The sequence below is a fragment of the Pongo abelii genome, chromosome 19 (assembly GCF_028885655.2).
Source record: "Pongo abelii isolate AG06213 chromosome 19, NHGRI_mPonAbe1-v2.0_pri, whole genome shotgun sequence".
NCBI classification, from domain to species: Eukaryota; Metazoa; Chordata; class Mammalia; order Primates; family Hominidae; genus Pongo; species Pongo abelii.
This window is the reverse complement of record NC_072004.2, coordinates 97,790,459-97,805,273: the sequence shown is the minus strand read 5'-3', so window position 1 is coordinate 97,805,273 and position 14,815 is coordinate 97,790,459. Positions and strand designations below refer to the sequence as shown.

At 53.4% G+C, this 14,815-nt stretch overlaps 1 protein-coding gene across 1 annotated transcript; it reads right to left on the bottom strand.

The window, feature by feature from the left end:
• Positions 1-6,963: 6,963 nt before the first annotated feature.
• Positions 6,964-8,535, bottom strand: TEX19 (testis expressed 19; the record flags this gene model as incomplete). Its single annotated transcript, XM_054537426.2, has 1 exon — positions 6,964-8,535. A coding segment is annotated over one exon (447 nt), but the record flags the coding sequence as incomplete, so codon positions are not given.
• Between the last annotated feature and the right edge of the window lie 6,280 nt (positions 8,536-14,815).

The window sequence follows — 14,815 nt, the reverse complement described above, 5'->3', positions numbered from 1 at the left end:
CCCGCCCCGCGCCCCGCGCCCCGCCCGGGTCCCTGCGCCGCCGCCACCTGCCCGCCGCCAGCTGGGAATGCGCCGCGGCCCCGCGCCAGCGCCCGGTATTAAAATAACCCCGGCGGGCAGCAGGCGCGCGGAGAGGACGGCGCTGGGTGTCTAGGGGGCGGCGCCGGGAAGACGCGGGGGGCGCCGGGCTGCAGCGGGGTCGGCGAAGGGTCCCAGGCGGGTCTCGCGTCTGCGGAGCGAAGCTGCCTCCAGCCCGGCTGCCCAGAGGCTGACCCCGCAGCCCCTCTTGGGTTCTCCGCCTCCAGCCTTCGCCCCTGCGCCCCTCACGCCGGTGTTTTCAAGGCACAGAGCCTGGGATTCTCCGTGTCCACCAAGCCCTGGACCTCCCGCGCGCAGGTGGGGGGTGGGAACACCCCTAAACCCCGAGAGGGTCCTAGAAAGGAGGTAGGGGAGGGAGGGAGTCACCCACCCAGGCGGGGACGGGCTCTTTGGGGGCCTTGACGACCCCCGCTCCTGTTGCGGGTCTCCCACAGATGCTCTTAGAAACCCACGCAGCCTCTCCGGGCCTCGGCAGGGACTCGTGGTGGCCACATCCACGGAAGTGACGCTGGGAGCTGCAGGGCCACGCGGGCTGGGAGGAAGGACCCCACAGCCTCACCCTGGAGCCCCTGAGCTGGGTGCTGGCCCCCACTCGGTTTCACTTGCTGCTGGGAGGTAGGATGTGGGCCGTCACTCATGCTGAACCACTGAAAGAAAAAGACACAGAACATTAGTAAAATTAGACTAGAGGAGAGCTGGAGAGCTGTGAACACGGGGTCTAAAGGGCCCCCAGCGAGGAGCTGGCCTCGCCCACTCCACTCCGCCCGGGGCTCATCTGCTGCCTGAGGCCGTGGACCGGCCCCTAAAGCTGAAGGGGTTCTGCTGGGGGAGAGGAGGTGGCCACATGTGAATGGCCGAGAGGCTCCTGCAATGAGCTGGATCCAGGGGAGCCCCAGATGCCCACCAGTCCCCTCCGTGGGACGTTTGACACGTGCTGGGGAGGCGAGGCTCGGCTGGAGAGGGCAGGAAAAGTCCCTCTGGTCTCCGAGCGTCCACTGGAGAGAGCAAGGGTCACACAATAAGACAGTTCATTCTCTGTGAGCTGAAAACAGCCGAACTGAAACCAACTACAGCTGCAGCTTCTGACCCGAAAGGGGAGCAGCTCATTCTGCCTGTGTGCTGGAGGAAAGGGGATGGAAGGCTGCCTCCGACGTGATGGTTCTGTGAGAGCTGATTACTAAGCTGGGGTCTAGGGGCTGGGGCTGGGGAAAAGCACTCGGGACCCAGAATGCCTGCTCCAAGAATTAAATTTCCCGCAAGCCAGCTGCCGAAACGACCTGCTGTCACCTCAGCCAGTTCACCGAGTAGCTGCTGAAACGACCTGCCCTGACACTAACACCGGTTTTTTGTTTTATTTTTTATTTTATTTTTTTATTATTTATTTATTTATTTATTTTGAGATGGGGTCTCACTCTTTCACCCAGGCTGGAGTGCAGTGGTGCGATCTCGGCTCACTGCAACCTCCACCTCCCAGGTTCAAGCAATTCTCCTGCCTCAGCCTCCCAAGTAGCTGGGACTACAGGTGCCTGCCACCATGCCCGGCTAATTTTTTGTATTTTTAGTAGAGATGGGGTTTCACTGTGTTAGCCAGGATGGTCTCGATCTCCTGACCTTGTGATCCACCCACCTCGGCCTCCCAAAGTGCTGTGATTACAGGCACCCACCACTGCTCTCAGCCTAATTTTTGTATTTTTAATAGAGATGGGCTTTCACTATCTTGGCCAGGCTGGTCTTGAACTCCTGACCTTGTGATCTGCCCACCTCGGCCTCCCAAAGTGCTGGGATTACAGGCATGAGCCACCGCACCTGGCCAATCCCAGTACTTTTGAAAACTGAGGCAGGAGGATCACTCGAGTCTAGAAGTTTGAGACCAGCCTGGGCAACATAATGAGACCCTCCATTTCTATTTCTAAAAAAATTTTTTAAAGGGTGAAGGAAATAATGTATACAGTGGTCCATTTCCAAGACAGAGTGCCTTTAATCAGCTTAGGTCAGCAAACTACAGAAGAACAGGATATACTAGGCCCCAGCTTGGATAGTGGATGCCTGCTTGTCGACCTCATCCACTCCCCTTTTAACCCCCTCTTAGTTGCCCTCACCCAAATCAAAGTTTAAGATGAAATTTTACTAGCCTGCAAAATAGCTGGTTTGATCTGTTCTTATCAGCCTGCCCAGTTACTTAGGTCGTAAGTCAAATACTTAAACAGCCCCTAAGCTAACTAGGATTACAATGCATCGTGGGCTGCAACAAAATGCAGCAGGACAACCCTGAAGAAAACACCTACAGCACCTGCCCAACAACCAATAGGCGACATGTGGGAAGACTGTGACCCCAGACTACTCAGCCTATGAGGAACCGGGGGAGGGACCTGCGCCCTACAACCCCTGCCCAACAACCAATAGGCGACATGCGGGAAGACTGATCCCATAGTACTCAGCCTATGAGGAAACTGGGGAGGGATCTGTGCCCTACAGCCCCTGCCCAGCAACCAATAGGCGACATCTGGGAAGACTGACCCCAGAGTACTCAGCCTATGAGGAACCTGGGGAGGGATCTGTGCCCTACAGCCCCTGCCCAGCAACCAATAGGCGACATCTGGGAAGACTGACCTCAGAGTACTCAGCCTATGAGGAAACTGGGGAGGGATCTGTGCCCTACAGCCCCTGCCCAGCAACCAATAGGCGACATACGGGAAGACTGTGACCCCAGAGTACTCAGCCTATGAGGAACCGGGGGAGGGATCTACGCACTAGGGGATAAATTGCTTGTTGAAACTGCTGGGTGTGCCTGCCCACCAGACACGCGATCTTGCAAGACCTTCATTAAAAGCCTCGCTTTCGCTGTTCTCCAGGTCCCTGAGTCCGTTCTTTGGATTTGGACGGATGAGTTTCTTTCTCACAAGGGTCAAATGGACATTTTATAACTTTAAAAGTACAGTATCTAAAATTCAGAAATCACAGCAGAAGAAAGAATCAGTTAACTTAAAGGTAGGTCAATAGAAATTATCCAGACACGGAAAGAGAAAAGAATGAAAAACAGAAAAGCACGTGGAAACACACCATCAAATGATCTGACCTACATGTCACTGGAGTCCCCAGAACAACAACAGAGGAAAATGGGGCAGGAACAATATCTGAAAAGGTAGTGGCTGAAATTTTCAAAATTGATAAGCAGTGCCGACTCACAGACATTAGAATCTTAGTAAATCACGAGCAGGAAAAAACGAAAAGCAAACCACTCCAGCGCATTGTAGTAAAAAATTCCAAAAACCAAAGGTAAACAGAAACTGTAAAAATTATTGAGATTAGAAAAAGAAAAGACAATGCATTCAGGGAATAACAATAGGAAAGATGGCTAGATCTCCTCAGAAAACCATGGAAACCAGAAGAGAATGACCTCTTTAAAGTACCAAAATAAAGGATTTTAACCAACAATTTATGTACAATAAAATAAAGATACTTTCAGACAAAGCTAAGAACATTTGTTGCAGCACAAAAAAATACTGAAGGAGCTCCGCAGGCTTTCCTTCTGCTGACAGAAAATGACCCCAGATAGAAACTCGGAAGTGCATGGAAAAATGAAGTGCACCAGTAAGGTAAATATGTTTGTAAATTAAAAAGATGAGGACTGTGCAGCAACAGCTCTGGTGGCGCATGATGATGATAACACGCGTCAACTAATATCCACGACAACAATAGCACCAGGTCTCCGGAGAAGGGTGAGTGAAATTACACAGTTGGAAAGCTCTTTGTTGTTGTGTAAGAATTCACATTTCAGGCTGGGCGTGGTGGCTCACACCTGTAATCCCAGCGCTTTAGTGCAAAGTGGCTCTGCCTGCCTATGATTCACTTTATGGACCATTAAATCATAAATCATAATCATAAAGCTCCCATTTTCCACAAATGTGACTTTTGAAGCTTTGCTCTGCACGTAATGGGTTCATTATGTTTTGCAATGATAATTTTTCTGAAAGAAGTACTTTCCAATTGGATTACTAAATTCTGTAGAAAATGAGGTTCCGCAGACAGAGCTGGTTTCATGGGTTTCTTTCCAGGTGCCCATCCAGCCTGATGCTTGTGTTTTTCAGACTTGAAGAGGATGCTTTGTTCAGAACCCACTCCACCTCCCAGGTGCTCAGAGACCACAGGCCCATCCTGCCACAGACACCGGGGTGGAGATGCTTGATGAAAATAAGGAAACATGGCCGGGCGCAGTGGCTCATACCTGTAATCCTAACACTTTGGGAGACTGAGGTGGGAGGATCGCTTGAGCTGAGGAGGTCAAGGCCAGCCTGAGCAACATAGTGAGACCCTGTCTCTATAAAAAGAAAATAAAAATAAATAAGGGAATAAAAGTGAGGGGTAGAGGCAGCTCAGGCTGAGTGCACCCCAGATGGAGTTAGGGAACCTCATGAAGAGCAAAGACTGGGCCGTGCAGAAATGGCCAGGCCCTCAAAGCCCCAACTAGAGCTCAGCCATCAGCCATCAGCTGCCTGGGATCCTGCCCAGGGGGTGTGGGCCCACTTCATTACCCAGAGCTGAGGGCTCTTTCTTTTGGAAGGAGGTCCCGGGGGACACCCCTGCAGGGCCTCCCACCTCTCCCAGAGCACCTCTGCAGCTGGTGATTTCACCTTACTCTTCCAGGAGACACTTCCCTTGATGCTGCTGTTGGTATTTTCCCTTACTTTTGACCTCAGGCACCACAGTTTCCTGGTCTCAAACACCTCCAGATATGAGACACAGCTGGAGAGATGGTAACATGAATCAAACCAATTAGAACCTGCGCGGGTCTCCAGCTGGTGGTGGCCCTATTAATTAGTGGAGAGCCTCAGACGTCTGAGCAATTGCAGGGGATGAAAGGGCTTAAGCTGGCGGGAGACAACATGGAATTCAGAGCACGTCCCCTGACTTAAAGAGTCCAAGCTCGTGAAAGCTCAAACGTAGGGAGAGTGAGGAGAAATGTCTAGTGCACATAATAGTCTTTTCTCAGAATCAACTTTGGGGGCCCCCTGGGGTCCCAACACTACAGCCTCCCTGGCCCCATGAGGCCACTTGAAAGCTGGCTGACCTTTGGGAAAAGGTTCCAGTTCAGGATTCATGAAACCTCACGTCCTGAGTGAAGAGGCTGGATGCAGAGCTCTAGAAAACCCTTCCAGGGATTCTGAAGGTCGGAGTCAGGGCTGGGGTGAGGGCAGAAACCCCAGGGGCCCCAGATTTCTCTTGCAAGCATACAACCAAAGGCACATGTGTATACCACCCCGTGTCGTGTAACAGAGTGTGGGGGTTCCTTCCTGCTCAGCATGGTCATTCCCCTTCTTCCTGCCTTCCTGGGAGGCAAGGAGGTCAGGGGTCCCACCTCCTTCTTGAAGGGCTATCATCCCCATCCATGTCTGACAGCAGCGGAGGGCCCCAATGCTGAAACTAATGGAGGGGCCTCAGCAGCAGCCAAATCCAAGCAGGCAGAGCCCTTTATCCTTCAGGTCTCTTCCCGTGGGCCTTCTTTACTATCTTCACTATCTCCATCACCATTATCACCACGACCATTATAACCATCACCACCATCATAGCCATCATCATTGGCATCATCTGTCTCCTCAACATTAGCAAACTTTTTTTTTTTTTTTTTTGAGATGGAGTCTCACTCTCTCACCTAGGACGGAGTTCAATGGCACAATCTTGGCTCACCGCAACCTCCGCCTCCCAGGTTCAAGCGATTCTCTTGCCTCAGCCTCCCGAGTGGCTGCGATTACAGGCACGCGCCACCATGCCCAGCTAATTTTTGTATTTTTAGTAGAGACAGGATTTCACCATGTTGGCCAGGATGGTCTCGACTTCCTGACCTCGTGATCCACCCACCTCGGCCTCCCAAAGTGCTGGGATTACAGGCGTGAGCCACAGTGCCCAGCCAACATTAGCAACCTTTACATGTGGTTTGGTCTATAGACTTAAAAAAAATTCTGGGGCACATATCTATATTAAATTATATGTTTGACAACACATTTTGATTGTTCAAAACATGGCCCTTCTTTAAGTATGTATTTTTATTTATTTATTTTTATTTTTTGAGATAGGGTCTCACTGTTGCCCAGGCTGGAGTGTAATGGCACGATCTTGGCTCTCTGCAGCCTGAACTCCCAGGCTCAAGCAATCCTCCCACCTCAGCCTTCCAAGTAGCTGGGACTACAGGCACACACCGCCACGCCTGGATCATTTTTGTATTTTTTGTAGAGATAGTGTTTTGCCACGTTGCCCAGGTTGGTCTCAAACCCCTGAGCTCAAGTGATCCACCCGCCTTGGCCTCCCAAAGTGCTGGGATTACAGGCATGTGCCACCTCACCTGGCCTATTTTATTTTTTGATACAGGGTCTTGCTCTGTCGCCCAGGCTGAAGTGCAGTGGTACAATCATAGCTCACTGCGGTCTTGACCTCCTGGACTCAAGCAATCCTCCTGCCTCAGCCTCCTGAGTAGATGGGACTACAGGTGCATGTCACCACACCCAGCTAACTTTTTTTATTGTTAGTAGAGATGAAATCTCACTATAATGCCGAGGCTGGTTTTGAATTCCTGGGCTGACGCAATCCCAAAGTGCTGGGGTTACAGGCATGTGCCACTGTGCCTGGCCCTGTATTTCTTTATAAATAATGTGAAACAAACTCCCATGATGAGCCTGAAAACCAACCAGAACCCTCATCTCTCCTGTGCTCCTCTTCCCTTCTGTCCTCTGTTCCCACTATCTGGTGGGATTTCAAGCCAGCAAAGGTGGCTTAGCCCAGATACTGAGAGGACAAGGATAAGGCCAATCAACAAAACTTGCTGAGGAATGACTTACACAGAGGAGCTTGATTGAAAACTTTTATGACTTTTTAAAATTAAAAACAACATATAGAGCAACAGGAATTAAATGGTTAAATTGCATCAACGGCCAACGTTTGAAATCAGCTCTCCCTCCACTGTAGACCAGAGATCCTAGTGCTGCTGACAGGGTCTTGTGGCACCCCTGAGATTGTCCTGGCAAAGTCGAGAACACATCCAGGTCACCACAGATTCTGGTGTGTTCTGCAGAGCATGTATTTTACAAGCAATGTCCCTCCCCATGGCCAAGGTGAAATAGGCACAAGTTCTGTGCCCTGCCCACCATGTCCCAAGCAGCACAACAGCCATTCAGGCCAACACATCCAGAACTATGTGACAATCAACTGGTAAGAACTTGTTTCCAGGTTATGAATATTTGTAATGCTTCCCTCTGAGGCCACAACAGGCCCTATCTCCCAGCCCCTAAAGTTGCTCTCCATGTTTCCACGGGCAAAGGGCCTATCCTTTGCCAACTGCTCCCCTGGCTGTTGTGGAATAGCAATTGGTGGTCCTTCCCAGTCTCTGATGTCCTGGTGTACCCAGGACAATGGCAGCTACATGAGCCTTAGTCTCTCAGTTCTGGGGCCCTGGACTGAGGCTGGAAACAGGGCAGCTCCCCCATGGCCGAGGCTCCTGCAACAGCCAGGCTTTTCTCAGGACCCCTGCTCTGTTTCTCAGGGGTGCTGGGATCCTGTTCTTGGCTGGAGGACTGTGGCTTACAGGCTGAGTCCCCCTTCTTGCTCTCCCTGTTGGTCCAGGGTGAATAAGAGACTATGGTGAATCCACTTCTGCAGGGCTGAGGCTGCAGGGACCAGCTCTGCCCTGTGTCCTGTTGAGGGCGTTTCTAGAATGCTCAGCATCCACCAGTGCAAGTCCTCCTCTTGGGGTGCATCTTGGAGTCTCACCACCCACACTTCACCAGTCTCCAGCAGCAATTTCCAGTGCTGCCCTGGGGTCCTCAGGGCCCTGTCTGGGGTCATCTTCTGTAGGTAGATGGTATCATAGCAGCCCACCATGGAGACAAGCTGCAGGGCCAGTAACCAGGCCTCAGCCTTGGCAGGGTCCACTGCCCAGGTATTGCCCAGCTTCAACACCATGGGCTCCCCTGGGGGCAGGTCCACTTTGAGAAACCCCTGCTATGAAGGAAAGAAGCTTGGCCAGTGTGAGCAGGTAAGAAGCCCCTCAAATCTCCAGGGAAGACCCTGGGTCCAGTCAGCATCCTCATGGCCCAGGCCCAGGGGCACAGCCTCCTGAGGCCCTAGTTCAGTGGGCACAAAGTGGGGGTCCAGGCCTGCATCTTCCGACCCTTCTGGGGCTGCTGCCGGGGTCCCTGGCCCCCATGCCTCAGAGCCCTCCTGCACAGGCTGTCCTGGGCTCTGCCCCCAGCTCAGCTCCATCCCTGAGGACCCCTCCTGGTCCGACTCTGCCTCAGTGTGCTCCATCAGCTCAGGGTCCCAGTTGTCTTCTTCCCAGTCCTCTGACTCCAGCAAGTCTTTAAAGTCTAGAAAGGCAGCCTTGAAGCAAGTGAAGCAAATGCTTAGCTGATCTCCATGTTGAAGCTGATACATCCAGAAGGCATAGAGGGCACATGGCCAGGCTGCCTGCCTACTGCCGGGGTGGACAGCAGGAGCTGGGCCTTCAGAGGATCTCGGGCGGTCTGGCCACAGGTGCTGGGGCCAGTAGGATGCTGGGGGGCAGGGATGAAGGGGACAAGGAGCAGGAGGAGAAAGGGGTTTCCTATCCAGGGATTTGGGGTGGGGTGGATGACCTGGGTCCCAGCTCAGTGGGGACCTGCAGAGGGTGGAAGCTTGAACTTCTGGAAATGTCTTCAGCTTCTGCAGTTGCTGTGGTCTCAGGGGAGCTGGAAAGGCAAAGGAAGGGAGGTTAGGTGCCCCCAGCAGGCAGGGCGGGAACAAACTGTGGGGACCAGCAGGGGCAGGGATGTTGGGGTTCAGGTTGGCCCTTTAGTGGGGACCCTGCTCAGTTTGAACGGCACTGGGGCTGGGAGGCCTTCAGTTCCTCCATCCGACCTCCCTGGGCTCATCAGCCACCCCCTACACCTCAGGGACCCCAACACCCCATCAGCCTCACCTGACAGAACCTGGGGGAACCTGAGGGAAACTGGCAGAGCCTGAGGGGACCTGATGGAAATTGAGGGAACTTGAAGGAAACTGAGGCAACTTGAGGGAACCAGAGGGAACCTGAGGGAAACTGGGGGGAACCTGAGGGAAACTGGGGGAACCTGAGGGAAACTGGGGGAAACTGGGGGAACCTGAGGGAAACTGAGGCAACTTGAGGAAACCTGAGGGAAACTGGGGGAACCTGAGGGAAACTGGGGGAACCTGAGGGAAACTGAGGGAACCTGAGGGAAACTGAGGGAAACTGGGGGAACCTGAGGGAAACTGAGGCAACTCGAGGAAACCTGAGGGAAACTGGGGGAGCCTGAGAGAAACTGAGGGGAACTTGAGGGAAACTGAGGGAACCTGAGGAATCCTGGCCCCGCTTCAGCCTCCCAACCCCTCACCCAGCACCAGGCCGTGTCTCTGAGACCCCTCCTCAGAGATCCCTCCTCGGGAGACCTCACCATCCTGGTGTCTCCGCTCATGTGGGCACCCAGGGAAAGGAGGAGGCAGAGCCCGTCTGGGTATATAAAGGGCGATTTCCCATGGTGCTCTGGGCTCATCTGCATATCTCCCATGAGCCTCAGTTTCCAGGAAATGAAAGTGCTGAGTCACCAGCTCCCCTCAAGGAGGGCCATGTACAGCCCCTGGGCGCCTGCAGGAAGGCCCCGGGGAGGCAGCTCCTCTGGGGGCTGGAGATCGGGGTGGGTGCTCTCCATCCGCAGGCTGGCACGGCGTGAGCATCTAGCCTGTGGTTGCTGGTCCATCGTGGGCACGACGTCCTGGTCCTGCCGCGTTTGTAAAACGTGATCCCTGCTTGCTGTCTCTGTCTTAAAGTTCTCTGAATTTTAGGAACCAGCCAATTGTCAATTAGTTATTGTTTAAACACATTTTCCCCTTTGTGGTTCATCTCTTCGCTCTTTAAACAGAGACACTTATAAATTAACACTTGTTTTTTCAATAGACTCTATTTTTTACAGCAGTTTTAGGTTCATAGCAAAATTGAGCCAAAAGCATGGAGCTCTCCCACCGCTCCCCTGCTCCTGCAGGTGCACAGCCTTCCCCAGTCCCCCTGTCCCAGCCATTTGTTACACATTGTTATTATTATCATCGCCCTCTGCAGTTTCCATTATGCTTTCCTCTGGTGCTGTGCATTCTGCAGGTTTGGACACGCATATAATCATGCAGACCCACCACTCTAATATTGTACAGACGGGTTTCTCCTCCCCGATTCATCTGTGTTCTGCATTTTCATCACTCCATCTCCCAGCCCCTGGCAACCAGGGATCTTTTGACTCTCTCCTTAATTTTGCCTTTTCCAAAATGTCATAGAGCTGGACTCATACATTACGTAGCCTTTTCAACTTCTTTTTTAGTAATACGCACTTTGGTTCTTCCGTGTCTTTTGTGGTTTGATAGTTCACTTCTTTTTTTTTTTTTTTTTTTTTTGAGACAGGGTCTTGCTCTGTCACCCAGGCTGGAATGCACTGGCAAAATCACAGCTACTACAGCCTCAACCTCCTGGGCTCATGCGATCTTCTCACCTCAGCCTCCCAAATAGCTGGGACTACAGGTGTTGGTGCACACCCCGATAAGTTTTGTACTTTTTGTGAGACAGGGCCTCACCACGTTGCCCACAGTGGTCTCGAACACTTGGGCTCAAGTGATCTGCCTGCCTCTGCCTCCCAAAATGCTGGGATTACAGATGTGAGCCACCTTGCATGGCCAGCTCACTTATTTTTTAACACTGAACGGTATTCCATTGTCTGGATGTACCATGGTTTATTTATCCATTCACCTATGGAAAGACATCTTGGTTGCTCCCAGGTTTGGGCAATTATGAATAAAACTACTACAAATATTCGTGTGCAGGTATCTGTAGACATAAGTTTTCAACTCATTTTGGTAAACTCTAAGGAGCGGGATTGCTGGATGCTGTGGTCAGAGTGTGTTTAGTTTTGTAAGAAAGTGACAAATTGTCTCCCACAGTGGCTCAGTGGGAGGAAGCCCCAAACCCTTTCCCTACATCCCCATGACTTCTGCTCCTCCCCACCTGGGGGCTGTCCGTGCCTGGCTCGGGTCAGCCACACACCTGGGCTGCCCGCCACCCCCACCAGGTTAGGGCTCAGATCAGGGCCACCCCTCACCCCGGGGCTTCCTCGTTCCAGTCTTGGGATAGGGGCAGGTGTGGAGATTTGGCTGCCAGGTGTCCTGCTGTGGGTGGAGAGGGCAGTGAGCTCATTCCCTAAAGACTCAGGTGCCTGAGCTGCCTGGCTGGTCCCCTCAGGCGAGAGGAAGTAGTGGTTGAGGGACCCCACAGAGAAGCCTGTTTATGGGTCTGGGGGTCAGAGGCTCCCGGGAGGAGCCCCTGGGTCCTGGTTTTCTCTGAAAAGGCCACTCAAGGCCTTGGGGCTGAGCTGTGGCTGCCCTGGCCAGGAGGGGGCCCTGCACCTGTCGTGAACACTGAGGGCTGGGCCAGTGGGCGTCTGGAGGATGAGGATCCTCCCACCTGGCCCCTCCCAGCCCCAGTTCTCAGGGCACAGCCCAGCCGGCAGCCGGCAGAGTCACTCCCTAAAGGAGGTTTTAACAGAGGAGCAGCAGAGCCCTCTGAGGGCGCCTGTGGCTTTGCACGCTCCTTGCTGGTTTGCGTGGCTTTTTCACACAGTAGTTGCATCGAGAATTTAATACGCTGTAACCTCATTGCCCGGCAAGACTGGTGCGGGACCGGGAAGCTGACGGGGAAGTGTTGGCGGGTGCACGGCAGCGTCCACTCTGGGAAGCTGTGGCCAGCGCGTCCTGGCCAGCCAGGGCCTAGGCAGGGACTTGCCTCTCGGGCCTTGGCCTCACCCTGGTCTGAGAGTGTAGGGCCCTCTCAAGGTCCTCAGTCACCTCAGCAGCCTGGGACGGAGCCTTTGGATCACTCCCTGGGCAGCCGGGTACAGGAGAGGCCACTCGAGGCAGATGCTGGGATGGACAGCTGGATTTGGGGCCCAGAAGGAAACTGTGGCAAGACTTGGTGAGTGGATGGTACCAGAGGAACAGGATGTGGCCATCATCGGGGAATCCAACACTCCTGTATCTCCAGAAGGACCAGGCATTTCCCCAGCTGCAGAGACCACTGATGGGGCAGCACAGCCATTGTGGGCCAAGGCCATGACCCGGAGCCACTGGGACCGTAAGCCTGACACCCAGATTGCCCACGAGCCAGAACTCCATCCCCACCATCCTGGGGTGCACAAGCTCTCGTGTTAGGAACGGGTGAAGAGGGGGAGCCCAGGAAGCTGAACGCAACCCAGAGGGGGTGGACGAGCAGGGACAAGGCTGCCAGATGGGCCTGATCAAGCTCAGGGGCCCCTAGCTACCTCGGGGGTGCAGGTGCCAGCTGAGCCCTGCAGAGGAATGGGGTGAGGCCACGTCACGCCGTTTGAGCACCGGCTTCCGAGCTCAGGCGGCTTCGTCTCTGTCTCACCCAGAATGCCTCGCGCAGGTCTGGGGCCCAGAGAACATTCCAGAGATGCTTGTGGAGTGGAGCAGCTTTAATAAGACACATTTTTGCTTCTCTGTTGGCTTCTTACCTGTGTCCTTGGGATGGCTGCCAAGGCACTACCAACCTGCTGCACCCCTGGCCGAGGCTCGGAGCCTCCTGGGCTGGTGCCTTCCCGGGCACAGGATCCCCAGCAAGTCCAGGAATCTGGCCTGAGCTCACCAATCATGCCCAGGGAAACCAGCCAGCCCCCAAAGCCTCCAAGACCCAAGTGGGCTTGGTTCTGTTGGCAGGTGACCCAGCTGGAATCAAACAAGAAAGAAAAGTGTGTTTAGATCATCAGGTGACTCACCAAACAGAACTTTCTTGAAAACTATTTTAATAATCAAGACCAGGAAAGGATCATGGAATATTCTAGCAAAGTCCAAGTACTTGGATTTTAAAATCAACATTTATCTTATTGCTCTTATATTACAAAGTTCTGCCCTCACCTCCAGTCTCAACGTTTGCACAAAGCATTTCAGCAGCACAGGCAATGGCATTGTGATTGGCTTTCCCCTCTCGCTCCTCCGCACAGCACTGAAGAAGGAGAGGAGCAGTTTTCTTTGTTTCTTGCATGAATTTACTACTGAGGCTCGTCAGAGAGATGCCGCCTGTGGGAGTGATGCACGGCCTCTGCTTCCACGGAGAAAAGCCACACGGTGGTGGCCAGGGGTGGGATGCACCTGTGGACATGGAGGACAGATGTGTTCTGAGAAGCTGCCTGTTTCTTTCTTTCGTTTGTTTTTGAGATGGAGTTTCACTTTTGTTGCCCAGGCTGGAGTGCAGGGGTGCGATCTCGGCTCACTCCAACCTCCACCTCCCGGGTTCAAGCGATTCTCCTGCCTCAGTCTCCCAAGTAGCTGAGATTACAGGTGCCTGTCACCATGCCCGGCTAATTTTTGTATTTTTAGTAGAGATGGAGTTTCACCATGTTGGCCAGGATGGTCTCGATCTCTTGACCTCGTGATCCACCCACCTCAGCCTCCCAAAGTGCTGGGATGACAGGCGTGAGCCACCGCGCCCGGCTGAGGTGGCTTCTTTACAACAGACTCTGTCCAGGGGACCACAGTCACCCTCCCCTCACTCCCAGCCCACCCTTCCGCAGGTCTGTCACCAGTGCTGTGTGAGGATCAGAACACCCTCGACCATACTGGCTCATCATCCAAATTGTAATCACGGACTTAGAGGCTGTCCTTTTAAAAATAACTTTTGGTATTGTTTGCTTATTTCAAAGCAAACAAATTCATTATCAGACATTTAGAAAACAGGCAAGCAAATCAGAGGAAAGAACATCACCAGTCACACATTCTCCAGAGAGTGCAAAAAGCAAGGTCTCTGTATCTTACTCTCAAGTAGGAAGAACGGTTGCAGGAGAGGAAGGAAGGAGAGAGGGCCTGGGCGCTGTACCTGGCTGTGGCCAGCTCTGTCCTCAACCCTCCTGGGGTCTGTCCTGAACCCTCCTGGGGTGGGATTTCCATAAGGTGGGCGTTATTATCTTCCCTGGGCTGGGCCAGAGCCTAGTTGGGGCCTGGGGCCCCATCCTGAGTCCAGAGTCTGTGACTCCTCCATAGGCCCCAGGGCCTGTGCAGTGACAGTCCCTGAGCAGCAAAAGAGCAAATGAGTGCTGGGAATTGTGGGTCCCTTCCCTAAAAAGGCAGGGTGGTGATCCCGCCCAGCCCAGGGTCTTCAAAACCGCAGGTACATCCTTGTTCTGTCAAACACATCTGCAGATAACTTGAGTCCATCTAGGGTGGGTTTCCAGGCAGCTGGGGACCAAGTGAGGGGGTGGAGGCGGCCACGTGAGACCCCAGGAAGCAGAGCCCCCACCACCCCAGGAGATTTATTCATCCACAATGGCAAGGGCGGGGGCTGCCCTAAGAGGTCAGCAAAGACCACCGTTGGGGAAGGTCTTGGACATGGCTCTGAGTGGTCCCACGGGGAAAGGGGACTGGTGTCTCCTGGAGGGAGATGCTGGAAGAAGACCAGAGAGGAAGGATGGCCAGGAGTCCCCGTTTCCACAGCCCAGACCTGTGGAAACACTGCCCCTGGGCAGCTCTGTGCCCCTGGCGACCTCCTGGCCTGATGCAGCTTAGAAAGAAGCTGCCTGTCCCTCCATTGCCAGCCTTTTCTGGAAGTCTGGGTGCCTTCAGGTTTGGGGATACTGAAACATCCCCCAACATCCCAGGGCTCCTGGCCTTTGAACACCTGCGAGGGACG